The sequence below is a fragment of the Microcaecilia unicolor genome, chromosome 2 (assembly GCF_901765095.1).
Source record: "Microcaecilia unicolor chromosome 2, aMicUni1.1, whole genome shotgun sequence".
In the NCBI taxonomy this organism is placed as follows: domain Eukaryota; kingdom Metazoa; phylum Chordata; class Amphibia; order Gymnophiona; family Siphonopidae; genus Microcaecilia; species Microcaecilia unicolor.
The window spans coordinates 109,008,609-109,026,680 of NC_044032.1; the positions used below are offsets into that span (position 1 = coordinate 109,008,609).

The 18,072-nt window shown below is 45.6% G+C and overlaps 2 protein-coding genes across 6 annotated transcripts in view; one reads left to right on the forward strand and one right to left on the reverse strand.

The window, feature by feature from the left end:
- SGTB (small glutamine rich tetratricopeptide repeat containing beta) overlaps positions 1–4,877 on the reverse strand; it is a 63,361-nt gene extending 58,484 nt beyond the window's left edge. Inside the window, exon 1 of one of the 2 annotated variants that reach the window (XM_030193198.1) lies at positions 4,795–4,877. The gene's annotated coding sequence lies outside the window, so the exon portion shown is untranslated. The remainder of the gene's footprint in view (positions 1–4,794) is intronic. The other variant, XM_030193199.1, reaches the window with a different exon arrangement.
- A 16-nt stretch (positions 4,878–4,893) lies between these two features.
- The window catches only part of NLN (neurolysin), a 173,018-nt gene continuing 159,839 nt past the window's right edge, over positions 4,894–18,072 (forward strand). The window contains exon 1 of one of the 4 annotated variants that reach the window (XM_030193203.1): positions 4,894–5,054. In XM_030193203.1, coding sequence (XP_030049063.1) covers positions 5,014–5,054 — 41 coding nt within the window. In that variant the 5' untranslated portion in view covers positions 4,894–5,013. Of the gene's footprint in view, positions 5,055–5,109; positions 5,134–18,072 lie in introns of those variants that run through there. The other 3 variants (XM_030193201.1, XM_030193204.1, XM_030193202.1) reach the window with 3 other exon arrangements.

Here is an 18,072-nt window from a genome sequence, read left to right on the forward strand (position 1 = left end):
CATTTCAACTAGCTCCTCCTCTTTCACCACCCAACTGAACAGCTCTTCTCAGGATCCCAACAACCATTCCTCAAATGTTCTATATGAGTTTGTTGTCAAACCATGCATGCCAAGTGACTTATCTACATTATGGGAGCCAATTGCCTTTTGTATTTCCTTTACCGGTAAGTCTTGGTCCTTTGCATCCTCTTGAGTTAAAGAGCTTAGGGGTAGTGACTCCAAGTACCACTCTATATCCTTCCCTAACTCCTGATCTCTGGTACTATAAAGTTCCTTATAAAAATCCCCAAGTAGTGTCCTTATCTCCTTAGTACCAGTGATTGTTTGACCCTCTCCCTTTTGCAGCATGTAAGTCTTTCCCACTGCCTTGCTTTCACCACTAATAATTTCCCCGCTTTATTGCTGAATTCAAAATAGCTGTATTTCATTTTCATCATTACTGCCTCTATATACAAGGCTCGGAATCTCTCTCCCTTTTCTCCACTGAAGATGTCTGGGCCTCTTTACATTTTTTTTCTTTTCAATCCCCATCTTCTAAATTTTTAATCTCTTTTTGCAACATTTTCTCTGCCTATGCCTTCTTTCTCTTCTTTAGGGTCTCCCACTTAATCTACCCCTTATTATTACTACTCTTAAATTCATCCCATACTATTGTCCCTACCATTCTGTTTTATTCATCTCAAAATATTCCTGTATATCTGCTTCCACTGCATTTTAGATATTCTAATTACTAATAATTCCTCATTAAGACTCCAAATTTCCTACCGCTCTGCCTCCTCTCTCTGCTTCAGTTCACACTGGTTTATTTATTTTCAGTATTTTTATACCACCTAGACCTAAGTGGTTTACAATTTTCTTTTTCAGATACTGGTAATGTCCCTAATGGGCTCACAATCTAGTATTATATTGGACCTGGGGCAATGGAAGGCTAAGTGACTTGCCCAGGGTCACGCAGAGGGAATTGAACCTGGTTCCACTACTACTACTACTACTACTTAACATTTCTAAAGCGCTACTAGGGTTACGCAGCGCTGTACAATTTAACATGGAAGGACAGTCCCTGCTCAAGGAGCTTACAATCTAAAAGACAGGTGTACAATCTAACGACAAGTGTACAATCTAAAAGACAAGTGTAAAGTCCCCAGGATCTCGACCCCATTTGGGACCAAATGAACCCTAAGGGTACCTCTGTGTTACACAATGCATAATTATTTTCCCAACCTAGTCCCCTTCAACATCAACTTACTAAAAAGCTGCCCTTTCTCCACTGCTTATTCCTCATCTTGGAATTATTGGGTTCTCCTTAAATACTTACTCTCATACCTCCATTTTCTCCCAATTATTATTTTTAATTTCACCCTTTTTAGGTTACAAGCATGACCTAGTAATTATAAGAGGCACATATTTCAAAATATGAATTGCCTGTGCTATATTTATATATATATAACCTTTGTCACTGCAACGCCTGGATAGAATTTTGATTAGAAACAGAACCCTGTGAATATGGGACCAGCAGAGTAGCAGCAGCTTTCAGAAACTTTAAACATGTCTCCTTAGAAATGAAATAAAATGTAAAAAGGAAAGAGGAAACTACAGTGCTCTTATAACAGAATAAATCACACCATAACTACTACCATCACATTAGCCTGCATCGATTTCCATAAACTCCTGCAAGGATAACTTCAGTATGCAACTGTTTGTTCCTTTCTGGCATGACAGCACTAACCATGCAGTTCATTATTTTCAGATTTGAAGAAAACAGCCTGAGAAACCAGTAGCCTGATTTACTTTTCCCCTATGGACACAGAATGGTCAAAAAAGCCTTAGAAAATCAGGCCCAAGGAGAGTAATTTTATACAAATCACCTACTTAAAAAGCGCTATTTAAGACGTCTATTTTATAAAGGAAGTAGGTATCTGCTTTTCCACATAAATTATTAGCACAACTGGCTGGTGTAAATGCATCTACATCATAGCAAGAACATGCATAAGTTATAGTACTTAACAGGGCCGTGCCGATGCGGTAAGCGGGGTAAGCGCCGCAGGGGGGCGCCCACCTCTGGAGGGCGCCGCCGCGGTGCTTACCCTTGCCCCGCCGAGGCCTTTAAATCTTTTACCTGGTCGCAGCAGCGTCAGTGAAAGCGCTGCCGACGTCTCCCTTCCCTTGCACTCATTGGTTCCCTCAGTGTCCCGCCTTCTTCTGACGTCAGAAGAAGGCGGACACTGAGGGAACCAAGAGCGCGAAGGGAAGGGAGACGTCGGCAGCGCTTTCACGGACGCTGCTGCGACCGGAAGTAAAAGATTTAAAGGCCCCAGGGCGCGGAGGAAAGAGCAGAGAGGCATGGATGGGAGGGCAGAGAGACAGGCATGGATGGGAGGGCAGAGAGGCATGGATGGGAGGGCAGCAGCAGGGCCCAGGGAGAGGACAAATTGCTGGAAGGGGAGAGAGGAGGATTGCTGGCTATGGATGGAGGAGGGAAGGGCAGAGAGGGACAAGGATGGACGTGGATGGGAGGACAGGACCCAGGGAGAGAGAAGAAATTGCTGGAAATGGATATAGAGCAAGAAATGAAGAAGAAAGGAGGAAAGTAAAGAAATAAATGGAAAGGAAGCCCTGGAAATGGAGTTAAGAGGACAGATAGCAGCAGGCTCAGATACTGGGCCAGCATGATCGGAAAAAGAAAGTCACCAGACAACAAAGGTAGAAAAAAATCATTTTATTTTCATTTTAGCGTTTGGAATATGTCCACTTTGAGAATTTACATCTGCTATCTTATTTTGCAATGTATAGCAATTTGTTTCTAAGAATATTGCTGACAATTCCTGTCAGTGTAGCAAGTGGTGAGCGATCATTTTCACCGGGGGGGGGGGGGGGGGCGCCAACTGATAGTCTGCAGGGGGGTACCAGAGACCCTAGGCACGGCCCTGGTACTTAATTTATGCACATATTTCTACATTTCACCCATGTGCACCCCCACAATACATAAACACTTTTTTAAATGGTTGGTATTTTATAAAGGGGTCATTTAAAGGTGTAAATAATTAAAATAATGCAATTTATGTGCATTCCTACTGCCTAAAAGCAGGCAGCTCCTTATAAAATTACTCTTAGCTGACCACGAATCAACAGGGGAAAATGCAAGGTCTTCCTGAATGAACAACTAGCAAAACTTATTAGTGTTAAAGGAGAAGGTCATTTGTATATGTCCTATGAAAATTTAACTGACATCCCCTAGCAGATAGACAATGGTTTTCATACAATTTAACAAATCTCTATCAATTTGTTTCATCAAGAAATAATTTTCATGAACCTTCAAAAGAGAGTGAGGGCATTAATCTTTCATGCAGATCAGAAAGTTCCTCTGCACCTCTCAAATTCAATCATCAGTCCAATTTCTTATTACTTTTGAATATTATATTTTTTCACATAATGCAAATAATTAAGACAGAAAACACATGAGTCCTTTTACAAAGCCGTGGCAGTGATTACTGCGCAGAATGTGATAAAGCCCATAGGAATTGAATGGGCTTTGTTGCATTTCGCACGCCATTAATCACTGGCGCGACTTTGTAAAAGGAGCCCTTAGTTTGCATCTTGAGAGTAAGTGATTCACACACATGCACTGTTGATCCTAGGCTCGGCTATCAGATCAATTTTATTTAATGAGATTTATTAAACCGCTTTTTATAAACAGAGATTCCCCCAAGGCGGGGTACAGCAAGTCCAGTTTAACATAAAACTTACAATTTTCTTACATCATAAACACAATAAATAAAGTAAACTTGGAAATATGATTATCTTGTCTTGTTATATCAGTAAATTTAGTCAAAAAATGAACACTGTTTACACACTTAGGGCCACCGTTTACTAAGGTGCACTGGCATTTTTAGCACGCACTAAAAATTAGCACATGCTAAAGCTAGAGATCCCCGTAGGAATATATGGGTGTTTCTAGCATTAGCAAATTTTTTAGCAAACGCTAAAACCGTTAGTTCACTTACAGTGTGGCTTAGTAAACAGGGCCCTTAGTAAAGTGTTTGGAAGTTCAGTTAACTCAATGTAAAAGATACAAGCACAGGAGTCAACTTTTTAAAATGATTGGGGGTGCTAAACCCAAGGGAAATTATCCCTCCCTGGATACAATCAAGGAGTTAGGTCAATATTGGGGGGGGGGGGGGTGCTCAAGCACCCACAGAGCTGGCTCCTATGGATACAAGTGATAACATAGCAAGTGCTAATCAGGATCATAGCCTGTAGGATTTGAATTTGGGGGATTACAGTTTGATAAAACTCCTACACAATATTTTAATATAAATAATCACCAATCTGCAAGAAAACAATAGTTATCTGGTAATTACCCAAACAATATGTTCTATGAAATCTAGTAAGAAAATTATTTGTTAGACATAGAATATGCAGTATATACCAATCTATCCTGTCACCCATCTGAATAATCAGTGTATTTGTAGTTTTTTTTTTCATCTAATTCGTAATAACAGTTGACTGTTAATATATGAAATACACCATATTAGGAAAGGTTTGCAAATGTACCGATTGCTCGAGGTGACCCAGTGCCCTGCTTTTGACAGCACTGCGCATAGGCACAACCAGCTTCTGGCTTCCAGGCTTGCTGTTGTTTTCTTCGCTCCCATAGGGTGCGGCAATAGTCTTCTCTCGCAGTTATGGGGAGATTTTTGGCACCAGGCCCTAGGCACGGGAAGGGGAGAGAAGCACGTACATATATCCAAACACATATATACCACGCAACCTTGCATACAGGAACCGCTGCCTTACCTAACCGCTGTTCCAAGCTCCCGCTGACTCCAACTGCTGCGCTGCTCAGTGCTCTCTTCGCCCAGTAGCTAGCAGACCGCACGCGCCGCTCCGCCCCGAGCGAACCCGGCGTCTGCTCCGCGCATGCGCGTGCCGGCGGAAACGTTACGGGAGTGCGTAGGGTCGGAGAAGTGTAGGTCCTACATAGTGGTTTAGTGAGCGCGTGTTTCGTGCAGGATCATGCTCTCGTGGAGTCTATGTGTAGCACGCGGGCTTCGCAGGTACTTAAATTGTTCCTCCCCTTTTCCTCAAACCCGAGACGCGTTGCGCGTCCTCTTCCCTTGTGGCTGGAGTTTAGAGGTGTGGAGCGTATAAGAAAGGGTTTTTGCTCCTCTAAACAGTCCTGCTTTCGCAACTCATAGGGGTAAAGTCAGGATGAGATGTGGTCTTTTAATGTGTGCCTGGGTCTGTAACAGAGCTGTTCAGTTCTAGGAGGGAGATTTCGGGACAGTAGAGGATCTCTGAAGGCTATCCAATGCATTATCTTGCAGCACCAGTTGTAATACGTAGAATCAGGACTGCAATTACCACACTGCTTCAGAGTGTAAGGTTAAACCAGGACTGGATAGTCTCCCTTCTTGATTTGGGTAACTTAGCAGCGCTCCATTATAATGAAAGAAGACTTGCGTTGCCCTGAGATGTTATCTTCCTGCGCAGGAACAAGACCAGGACCATTCTGGACAGCTTAGAGGCGGATTTTTTAAAGCACTTACTAGGTTACTGTGGAACTTTGTAAATCTACGTGCTTTGAAAATATGCCTCTGAATAAGAAGCGTAATTTCAAAGCACTTAGACTTACAAAGTTCCATAGTAACCTGCTGAACTTTTTGGGGCGTAGCCAGACACCCAATTTTGGGTGGGCCTGGGGGTCCAAGATGGGTTTACAAAAGAACTCCACCTTGTCCCACAACTGATGTTGTCTCTCCCTCTGTGGCCTGCATGGCATATGGAGGCTCATTTTCAAAGCACTTAGCCTCCCAAAGTTCCATAGAAACCTATGGAACTTAGCCTCCCAAAGTGCTTTGAAAATATGCCTCATGGTCTCTCAAACATCCCCCACCTCTCCTACATACGTTTTAAATAGCAGATTTTCACCAGCAGAGCAGCAACTAATACGCACTGCTCAAGTTGGTCCCACAGCCTTCCCTGTAATGCAATTTCCTGTTTCTGCATAGGCGAGAATACATCAGAGGGAAGGCTGTGTGGAGCAGTATGTATCAGTTGCTGCTCACTGCAGGCAAAGATCAAGGTATGCAGGAGGGCCAATTGTTGGGAGTTTTTGGCTGGTGGGGCTTGAGGATCCCTGCTAGCCACATCATAGGTGGGTTGCTAGTGGTTGGGACTGGGCCCACCCTTAGCTACTCATTTTCAAACAGAGTTTTGTAAGTCTAAGTGCTTTGAAAATGAGGTAATCTCTTGTGGGATAAATTGTACCTGCTTCTTCAGCATGGGCACCTCCACATGCTGTGGTAGCTTTGTATTGGTCCATGCTAATTAGTTGATTATGATGGAGATCTTTGAGATAAGTACATAAGTACATAAGTAGTGCCATACTGGGAAAGACCAAAGGTCCATCTAGCCCAGCATCCTGTCACCGACAGTGGCCAATCCAGGTCAAGGGCACCTGGCACGCTCCCCAAACGTAACAACATTCCAGACAAGTTATACCTAAAAATGCGGAATTTTTCCAAGTCCATTTAATAGCGGTCTATGGACTTGTCCTTTAGGAATCTATCTAACCCCTTTTTAAACTCCGTCAAGCTAACCGCCCGTACCACGTTCTCCGGCAACGAATTCCAGAGTCTAATTACACGTTGGGTGAAGAAAAATTTTCTCCGATTCGTTTTAAATTTACCACACTGTAGCTTCAACTCATGCCCTCTAGTCCTAGTATTTTTGGATAGCATGAACAGTCGCTTCACATCCACCCGATCCATTCCACTCATTATTTTATACACTTCTATCATATCTCCCCTCAGCCGTCTCTTCTCCAAGCTGAAAAGCCCTAGCCTTCTCAGCCTCTCTTCATAGGAAAGTCGTCCCATCCCCACTATCATTTTCGTCGCCCTTCGCTGTACCTTTTCCAATTCTACTATATCTTTTTTGAGATACGGAGACCAGTACTGAACACAATACTCCAGGTGCGGTCGCACCATGGAGCGATACAACGGCATTATAACATCCGCACACCTGGACTCCATACCCTTCCTAATAACACCCAACATTCTATTCGCTTTCCTAGCCGCAGCAGCACACTGAGCAGAAGGTTTCAGCGTATCATCGACGACGACACCCAGATCCCTTTCTTGATCCGTAACTCCTAACGCGGAACCTTGCAAGACGTAGCTATAATTCGGGTTCCTCTTACCCACATGCATCACTTTGCACTTGTCAACATTGAACTTCATCTGCCACTTGCACGCCCATTCTCCCAGTCTCGCAAGGTCCTCCTGTAATCGTTCACATTCCTCCTGCGACTTGACGACCCTGAATAATTTTGTGTCATCGGCGAATTTAATTACCTCACTAGTTATTCCCATCTCTAGGTCATTTATAAATACATTAAAAAGCAACGGACCCAGCACAGACCCCTGCGGGACCCCACTAACTACCCTCCTCCACTGAGAATACTGGCCACGCAATCCTACTCTCTGCTTCCTATCTTTCAACCAGTTCTTAATCCATAATAATACCCTACCTCCGATTCCATGACTCTGCAATTTCTTCAGGAGTGTTTCGTGCGGCACTTTGTCAAACGCCTTCTGAAAATCCAGATATACAATATCAACCGGCTCCCCATTGTCCACATGTTTGCTTACCCCCTCAAAAAAATGCATTAGATTGGTGAGGCAAGACTTCCCTTCACTAAATCCGTGCTGACTTTGTCTCATCAGTCCATGTTTTTGTATATGCTCTGCAATTTTATTCTTAATAATAGCCTCCACCATCTTGCCCGGCACCGACGTCAGACTCACCGGTCTATAATTTCCCGGATCTCCTCTGGAACCCTTCTTAAAAATCGGAGTAACATTGGCTACCCTCCAGTCTTCCGGTACTACACTCGATTTTAGGGACAGATTGCATATTTCCAACAGTAGCTCCGCAAGTTCATTTTTTAGTTCTATTAATACTCTGGGATGAATACCATCAGGTCCCGGTGATTTACTACTCTTCAGCTTGCTGAACTGACCCATTACATCCTCCAAGGTTACAGAGAATTTGTTTAGTTTCTCCGACTCCCCCGCTTCAAATATTCTTTCCGGCACCGGTGTCCCCCCCAAATCCTCCTCGGTGAAGACCGAAGCAAAGAATTCATTTAATTTCTCCGCTACGGCTTTGTCCTCCTTGATCGCCCCTTTAACACCATTTTCGTCCAGCGGCCCAACCGACTCTTTGGCCGGTTTCCTGCTTTTAATGTGGTGGAAGTTCCTCCTTTAGGTGTGGATAACTTTATAAGCGCCCATTAGTGCCCATTTTATTATGGGAACATTGGGCACTAATAGGTTAAAGTAGAGTCAGGATTACCCTTAAATTCGTAACTTTCAGGTGATAGAACTGACACTCTACCTACAAAAAAATAAAATAAAAACCAAATAAATTAAAAGCTACTTCATACATGATATTTTGTAACATTGAAATAACCAGAGTTAGTAAGCACCATATGTAAAATTAAGCATTACTAAAATGGTATTAAAACAATGGGTGTTCTACAGTTTAAGGTCCTACATAGACTTAAATGTTTAAAAGCAGAAATAACAGAAAGATAACATCTTTCCCTAAACAGCATAGATCTTTAAAGCTGTTTAGAAGATAGAATTAATCACTGGCTGTGTTTCAGCTTAACTGACTATTATCTTCATTTTTAAAGCACTTATAGTAACATAATGTATCGGTTTCAACTTTTTTCATCTGGTGGCACACTTAAAAAAAAACACCATCAGTTTTTCTTAAGGATGTATAAATATATATAATTTGACAAATGAGTATTAACATTGTTTTTTGGTTCAATAATTAAAATGTTTACACTGCGTTATCTTTGTAGCCACAAATAACATGCATTCAAGAATAACAGTTTTAAAGCAAATCCTTCCACCCACCCACCACCCTCTTATCTTTAAAAATATAAATCAGTGGGAAATCTGTACTTGGTGACGTTTCATGATGTCTGAGGGCGTATGGTTGACAAGCATACTCCAGTGTTTGAAGTTGCAACCTGTTCTTGCTCTTCATTGTGTTCATAGCAGAAAAACCAGCCTCATACAGACAAGATGTTGCAAAAGGAAGAATTGTTTTATTCTCCATCTTTCTGATGTTGGGATATTATGGCCTCGTTCTGGTTGTCTCTCAGAGCAGATCTATTGATGAGTGTTTCAGTTTGTGTTCTATCATTTCTGATTTCTGTCAGTTCATTTTATTTATATATTTATTTTCAGTATTTAAATACTGCATTTTCTTCTGCAACAGCTAATTCTGCTGATTTGCACACAACACAAACGGATCTCTCGCCCAGTCCAAGGGAGATACATCAAGTGATGGGAAATACTTTTCAGTGTTTGCACTCAAGTGACAAACTGTAGAATTAAATTGACAAGATTTTTGTCCAGTCTGCAACTTTTTGTCAGTTCAAACATTTCAACTTTGTTTTATTTCTGATTCTGGCTCCCTACAGTGTTAGTTTTTCCTTAAAGGAAACAACTGTCAGTACAAGTAAGAACAGTGCTTTTCAGTGCTTTTTTTGTAGGCAGGGCCACCACCTATGGCTCTGCCCCTATGATAGCCACACCCCTTATATCAACCATGGTGCATATAAACAGGCATCATTGAAAATATTATACCAGTATAGGAGAAAAAAATAACTTGAATTTTTTCATTATAAATAATTTCTGTAAGATGTTACAGCTCCAGTATACCCAGTTCAAAATAAGATAGCAGATGTAAATTCTCAAATTGGACATATTCCAAACACTAAAATGAATTTTTTCTACCTTTGTTGTCTGGTAACTTTGTTTTTCTGATCATGTCGGTCCCAGTCTCTGATTCTGCTGCTCTCTATCTGTTCCCTTGACTCCGTTTCCAGATACTCCTTTCCATGTATTTCTTTCCTTTCTTTCTCATTTCTTGCTCTACATCCATAGGTAAAAGCTGGGTCCTACGCAGACTTGACTGGAGGAGGTGTAGAGTGGATCCAGTTTTTGCCTATTTTCTCCATCCATGTGCAGTTTTTCTCCTCTTTTCCCTTTCCCTCATCTCAGTCAGTATGCATCTCCTTGCTATTCTTCCCTCCCCTCCATCCATATGCATTTCCTGTCCTTCTCTCTTCCCTCTCATCCATCCATGTCCAGCATTTCTCCTCTCTCCTCCTCTCCATCCTTGTTCATCTCACTTCCTCTCTTTCCTTCTCCTCCATCCATGTTCATCTCACTTCCTCTCTTTCCCTCTCCTCCATCCATGTTCATCTCGCGTCCTCTCTCTTCCCTTCCCGCCATCCATGTCTAGCATTTCAGCTCTCTCCCCTCCATCCGTGTCCAGAATTTCTTGTCTCCCCTAAATCCATGTGCATCGCCTCCTCTGTCTTCCCTCCCCTTCATCCATGTACAGCATTTCTCCTCTCCCTTCCATCCATGTTCATCTCACTTCCTCTCTCTTTCCTCCTCTCCATCCATGTCCAGCATTTCAACTCTCTCCCCTCCCCACCATCCATGTGCATCTCCTTCCTCTGTCTTCCCTCTCCTCCATCCAAGTTCAGCATTTCTCCTCTCTCCCTTCCCCTCTATCCGTGTGCATCTCCTTCCTCTGTCTTTCCTTCCCTCCAACATTTCTCTCCCCTGCCCTCCACTCCATCCATGTCCAGCATTTCTCCTCTCTCCCCTTCCCTCCATCCATGTGCATCTCCTTCCTGTCTTTCTTCTCCTCCATCCATGTCCAGTATTTCTCCTGCCCTCCCCTGATCCATCCATGTTCAGCAACTCTCCTCTCTCCCCTGCCCTCCCCTCCCATCAATGTCCGATTCTCCTTTGCCCCTATTCTTCCCTCCCATCCATGTCTAGCGATTCTCCTTTGCCCCTATTCTTCCCTCCCATCCATGTCCAGCGATTCTCCTCTCTCCCCTGCCCTCCCATCCATGTCCAGCGATTCTTTTCTCTCCCCTCCATCCATGTGCATCTCTGACTGTCTTCCCTCTTCTCCATCCATGTCCAGCAACTCTCATCTCTCCCCTGCCCTCCCCTCCCATCCATGTCCAGGATTCTCCTCTGCCCTTTCCTCCCATCCATGTCCAGCGATTCTCTGCTCCCCTCCATGTCCAGTGATTCTCCTTTGCCCTCTATCCTCCCCTTCATTCTATGTCCAGTGACTCGCCCCAGCCTCTATCTGCCCCCGAGATCGTTCCAACCCCATCTGCCCGCCCTCAGCTCCCCGACTTTCCATTCTGCCCCCTGCAAATCTTCTATTTACTCAAAGTCCCAGCGCGAACCGGCGGCAGTGAAAACAGCAAGCAGGCAGGTTCGCCTCCTCGTCGCTTCCATGCCCTCTCAGCGTCCCGCCTTCGTGGAAAGGAAATTACATCAGAGGAAGGCGGGACGCTGAGAGGGCAGGGAAGCGATGAAGAGGCGAGCCTGCCTGCTTGCTGTTTTCACTGCCACCGGTTCGCGCTGCAACTTTGGGTAAATAGAAGATTTGCAGGGGCAGAATGGAAAGTTGGGGAGCTGAGGGCAGGCAGGTGAGCCGGCCCTCAGATAAAAGGTGCCGGTACACCGTACTGGTGTGTACCGGCACAAAAGCACTGAGTAAGAATATTTTCATTCACTTTGTACTGGTCATGACTCCTTATTTGTCCATAACAACCCAATCAGCCATATCAGCTGACACATGTTGTGTTTTACATCCATTGTCATGTCTCTATATGGTCACAACATAAATTGCTCTATTGGCAAAAACAACACCTAGTCCGTACTCTATCTCTCAGTCTGGTTCTTCATTCGTCACATGATTTTCAAGGCTCTCTTGTGGGCCTGTCGCTGTACTGACAGTACACCACCCACAAATCATGCTTTACTTTTGGAAATTGTTTAATATAATTATCCTCTTTATGAGAATAGAATTTCTCCTTTTTATTATGGTTGCTTCTCCATACTTCTCTAGTCAAGCTCCCTTTCTAGCAGCTTGGTATATGCGTCTTGTCCTTCATAGATACTGGAGTGCTTAGGCAGACTATAAGCTCCTTTCCTACTTTCACAGGGTAGCTGGTTTTTTTTTTTTTTTTCAATTAGGGAAACCTCTTGATGTTTTCTTTCCCCCTTCTCCCTCAGGAAGGGATGGATTAAAAATCTTTTCATAGCACAGAATGCAGTACTGGGGAAACCAGATATTCTCAGTCATATTACTGGTTCTGTCATGACTCTTTCCTCTGAAATTCCACTTTGTGCTTCTGAGAATTAAATCTTGGACTGAAGATAGGGGTTCAGCAAAGTTGTTAGACTTCCCGCCATTCACTCTTTAAGGACTAGAATTCATTGCTATTAAGATTTAGCACAATGCACAGCAGGAGTTCTTAAACTAATTAAATTACGTAAAATTATGCACATGAAAAAAAGGAGAAATCCTATTCTCATTATACTCAAGTTAAAAAAAAAAAAACACCACACCTTTTCTAGGTGTTTGTAGCTATTACGGTATTAGGACAATTCTGTGATTTCATACATGTAGCAACCCAACTCGCTTTTCTAAACTGGGGGTTCTCAACCCAGTCCTCGGGACATACCCAGCCAGTCAAGTTTCCAATATATCCACAGTGAATATGCATGAGATACATTTGCATGCACTACCTCAATTATGTGCAAATCTCTGTCATGCATATTCATTATGAGTGACCTGAAGACCTGACTGGATTGAGTCTGCTCTAAGCTAATCTGTTTGGTGTGCCCTTCTGCAGAGACACTCTCACCCTCATGATCAAAAGCCTCGTGCTGTTCCAAACAATGCTCTAAAAATAGCGCTGGAACAGCGCGGGGCTTTACCGCACCGATGATCAGAGTTAATGCATGCAAATTTAAGCAGCGCAATTATCTCTGATCATGGGGTAGAAGTGCGGGCGAATTGTGCTGAGCATGTGCTCAGCACAATCCTCCCGCACTTGTTTGACAGGTCGGGGCTGTCAAAAGCACAAACCTGTCAAACCCTCATGATCAATAGGGCTGGAGGTCCATGGGACCACCAGGCCCTGTCTACCCCTGCCCCGAGCAATGGGGGCTGGAGGTCTGGTGGACCTCCGGTCCCCCCCCGACGATCCCACCCCCAGGTTCTGGGAGGCCTGGAGATCCGGTGGGTCTCCAGCCCCCCCAAACCCCCAGAAAATGTCAAGTGGCCGCTGGCCAAATCCTCTCCCACCCTCCCACCCACCCAGGGAACGACGGGGGTGGGGGGGATGGAGGTCCGGTGGACCTCCAGCCCACCCCAACTCTCCCCCCCCCCCCCCAGCGTTTTCTGAACTATCCCTGGTGGTCCAGCGTGAGGATTAGTAGTGGTAGTAGTAGTAGTAGTAGTAGTAAGGACAACTCCTCTCCCGGCCCCCCTACCTTTCGTTGGAGGAGGGATGCAGCCTGCCTCCCTCCTCTTCCTTCTGTTGATGCCGCCGCAAAATGGCAGCGCCCAGCCCCGCCCATTGCATCCTGGAATGTGCTGGGTGGGGCTACAGACCATGTAAGGGAGCGATTCCCTTACATGGTCTATAGCCCCGCCCAGCGCATCCCAGGATGCAATGGGCGGGGCTGGGCGCCGCCGTTTTGTGGCGTTGTCAACAGAAGGAAGAGGAGGGAGGCAGGCTGCATCCCTCCTCCAACGAAAGGTAGGGGGGGCCGTCCTTACTACTATCACCACTACTTATCCTCACGCTGGACCACCAGGGATCGTTTGGAAAATGCTGGGGGGGGAGGGAGTTGGGGTGGGCTGGAGGTCCACCGGACCTCCAGCCCCCCTCCGTCGCTCGCTGGGTGGGAGGGTGAGAGAGGGTTTGGCTGGCGGCCACTTGACATTTTCTGGGGGTTTGGAGGGGGCTGGAGACCCACCGGATCTCCAGACCTCCCTGAACCTGGTGGGGTGGGATCGTCGGGGGGGGGGGGACCGGAGGTCCGCTGGACCTCCAGCCTCCTGTTGGCAGCCTGGAAGGTTTGCTTTGGGGGGGAACGGGGGCCTGCCAGCATGCAACTGCATGCTGGACAGGGCTCACCATTCCTCCCTAATGATCGGCAAACCCTAACACCAGCTCGGAGCTGGCGTAGGGTTTGCCGCAGCCAGCGACCCAATCTTTGGTGCGCTGGTCGCTGATCATTGGGGATGAATGTGCTGAGCCCTGTTTAGCATGCATTTGCATGCTACTTGTGCAAAGAGCCCTCGAGTGCGTTGTTTCACACGCTCAAGGGCTCTAATCATGGGGCGGTAGCAAACACTGGCGCTAGTGCGGATTCGGCTGCATCCAGGAGAAGTGGTTCTCGTCGCCCCGGATTGGCCCAGGAGGCCTTGGTATGCGGACCTCTGACAGATGCTCATAGAGGATCCCCTTCAGTTACCTCTGGTTCCCAACCTGTTGTCACAGGGTCCGGTGACCATGGAGGACGCCGGCCGATTTGGTCTTATGGCCTGGCGATTGAGAGGGCACAATTGAGAGGCAGAGGCTATTCCAATAAAGTAATTACCACTCTCCTGCAAGCCCGCAAGCGTTTCACTTCCGTGGCTTATGCCAGGATTTGGGACCAGTTTGAAGTCTGGTGTGCATCCAGAGAGATCACACCCCTGCGGGCTCCTGTCTCGCCGATTCTGGACTTTTTGCAGGATGGTGTACAAAAAGGCTTGGCCTATAATTCCCTGTGGGTGCAAGTGGCAGCGTTGGCCTCCCTGCGTGGCAAGGTTGAAGGCGTGTCTTTAGCTGCTCATCCGGATGTGGCACGGTTTCTTAGAGGGGTGCTTCGGCTCCGTCCTCCCGTGTGTGCACCTTGTCCAGCTTGGAACCTGGGGCTAGTGCTGAAGGCCCTTCAGGGTGCTCCCTTTGAACCGCTTCGGCGTTCTTCAGAGAAAGATTTGACACTGAAGGCCATCTTGTTAGTGGCCATTACTTCGGCGAGACGGGTGTCAGAGCTCCAGGCGCTGTCCTGTAGAGACCTTTTTCTGCAGTTTTCAGAGTCCAGGGTCACGGTTCGGACCGTGCCTTCCTTCTTGCCTAAGGTGGTTTCAGTGTTTCACCTAAACCAACCTATTTTCTTGCCCTGCTTTGTCGAGGAGGAGTTTCCAGAATCTTTTGGGCAATTGCACCTGTTGGACGTGCGCAGGACTCTGCTGCAGTATCTGCGAGTTACTAACTCTTTCAGGACCTCTGATCATCTGTTTGTTTTGCTATCAGGGCCTCGCAGAGGGTCTCCAGCGTCTAAAGCCACTATTGCCCGCTGGCTTAAAGAATCTATCTTTTCAGCTTATTTGCTTGCCGGCCAGCCTCCGCCTGATGCCTTTAAGGCACATTCCACTAGAGGAATTTCCTCTTCTTGGGCTGAAACTGGAGCACTCTCTCTTCAAGAGATTTGTAGTGCAGCAACATGGGCTTCTAAGCTCTCTTTTGCTCGACATTACAGGCTGGATTCTTACCGTGATAATTTTCTTTCCTTTAGTCATAGCAGATGCAGCCATGATCCCTCCCTGTCTGATGCTATCTGCTGTAAATCTATTTCAGGTTCTGTTCGTGTTTCCTGGAGATTCCGTCCTTGGGAGAAAGTCGGAAAACAGTCTTCAGGATTCTTGTTCAATTAAAGGAGGATGACTTAATTCCCTTCAGTTTCATGTTTTGGAGGATGAGTTTATTCCCTCCGGGAGGATGAGTTTATTCCCTCCAGTTACCTCTCAGTGGAGGATGAGTTTATGCCCTCCGGGAGGATGTTTCATTCCCTCCATTCTGAGTTAATGCCCTTTGTTGTAGGGCCATCGTTCGCTGTGAGGAAAGCTCATGTTATTCCCATTGCGGTTTGCCATACTGCTTTGGAAGCTTCAAATACTGAAGAGAGGCAGTGGAGCAAGCTGGTATGAGGCACTGAAAAAAGTGTGCTCTCTATCTCCCTCTGCTGGTTGATGGACACAACCCATCTGTAATGGCTGCATCTGCTATGACTAAAGGAAAGAAAATTATCACGGTAAGAACCTAATTTTCCCATACTAGATGGGGTCAGTTGAACCCCTCAGAGCAAAAGTGGGCCATGTCTACTTTTTGCATTATTTCAGCTATCCACTAATTGATAGCCTCTATGGTCTAAAGACTTAGAATTGTGCCATGTGCTAACTACATACAGATTAAAGCCAATTCAGGCATTGCTTGTTCTTTTTAGTGAACTGTATGGCCTCTATGTCCCATTATAGCAAAGTGGACCTTCTTTTGTTCTCAGTGGCTCAGTCAGTCTTCATTTTCTGTCATCTATTAAGTTACTATGGACCAGGTTCCATGAAGTTATGCCCCAAATTTCTGACTATTGCCATTTTGTGTGCCTACCTTAATTGTTAAATTAGGTGTCAATTGGCCGTAAGTGCCAATTGACCATAAATAGTGTTGTTGCTAATTGACACTTATTTGTAGATAGGTGTGTAACTGCACTTAGGCAGTATTCCATAAACCTAGGGCTAGATGCACTAAACTCCACGGAAGAGCCCTTCCCTTACCGAATCGGTAAGAAACGGGCATGCATCAAGGAAATCCCATGCAAATGAGCTGGTTGCTGCCAGCTCATTTGCATGCGATTTCCTTCCAAGCCAGTCGGCCAGCTGAGCATGCGCAGAGCAGCCAAGTGTTATGGTGGCTGCTCTGCGCATGCCAAGGACGTCCTTTATGGACGTCCACTCAGAAAACAAATAAAAAAAAAGGACGTCCCTGATGAGCATGCCCCGGTAACTCAGCCAATCACAGCGCATTTATCACAGCTAAACGCGCTGTGATTGGTCTCGGGGGTCCCACTCCTGACGAAGCATTAAAACACTTTAGTTCACCTGAGGGAGGGGGGGTCTGGCTGGGGAGGTGGATCGCTCCCGCTCCTTTCACCCCCAGGGATCCTCCAGCGCCGCCCCTCCTCCTCCTCCTCCTTCGGCGGCAGCCGCTCCGGGGCCCCTCACCGGGCAGACACATGGAGAGACGCCGGCCCCCGGCTTTCCTCAGGTGAACCCCACTCGCAGACAAAAGCGCGGGCGGCGTCCTCGGCCTCCCTCACTTTCTCACTTGTTTGTTTTTTTGATTGAAGGACATCCATAAAGGACGTCCCTGACAAGCACGTTTTTTTGGACATTTTTGCAGTGGCCGCCTCACTCTCCTGAGCTTCAACTCTTCCGCCGGTGCCTGATGTTGAAGTGACAGCTCTTCGGAAGCTTTGGCGTTTTCTTTCTGTGGGGAATTTTTAAAATTTATTTTGCAACCTGTTGAAAAGGCTGCGAGGATGAACCCCCAGTGTACCTGGTGAGGCAGGGTCATGAGTAAAAATTAAGAAATATGACGTCCTTTTTTTATTGTTGTTTTGAGTGAAGAACATCCATAAAGGACGTCCCTGATGAGCACTTGGACGTTTTTATTCCTGATTTCTTTTTTGTTAAATTTATAGAAGTCTTTAGAGGTGAAGTGCAGGCTTTCTCTCTTTTTTTTCTTCCGATTCCCTCACAGCATCCCCAACGAGAGGTGCAGAGCTCCCGTTAGGTTTTCCACAGTAAGGGGATCGGAAAATGGTAGTGCATCTCATTACAATACGATTTATAAAACTAATTTGCTTATCTGCATTCCATTTTCATTAGCTGCTACCGTGACGGGAAAATGCCATTTTTGTGCATGTCCCAGTTTACTACTTGCACGTTAAACTGACTAGAACCAGTTTAAAACCCACGTTGCTGGCTTGTTAAGGTTAGTTCATCTATCCCCTAGTGCCTAAATGCTAGGCTAGCACAACGTCAAAGAGGGCATGCACGTGGGCGGATCAGGGATGCTTCTTGCAGTTGTGCTCATAAGTCATAGATTAATATCACATGTGCAGCTGCCTACTTTAGGCGTGATCAGCCTTTCACATGGCACAAGTACTCGCACATAAAGTTAGGTGCATGTGCTGATTTATGTTCTAATCTATAATGACAGTTTTGTGCACAATTGCCATTATAGAATTGGCGTTTAGCGCCTATATATTTCGCACCTAATTTTTGGCACACTTTATTGAATTTACCTCAGTGTGAACAGTATAC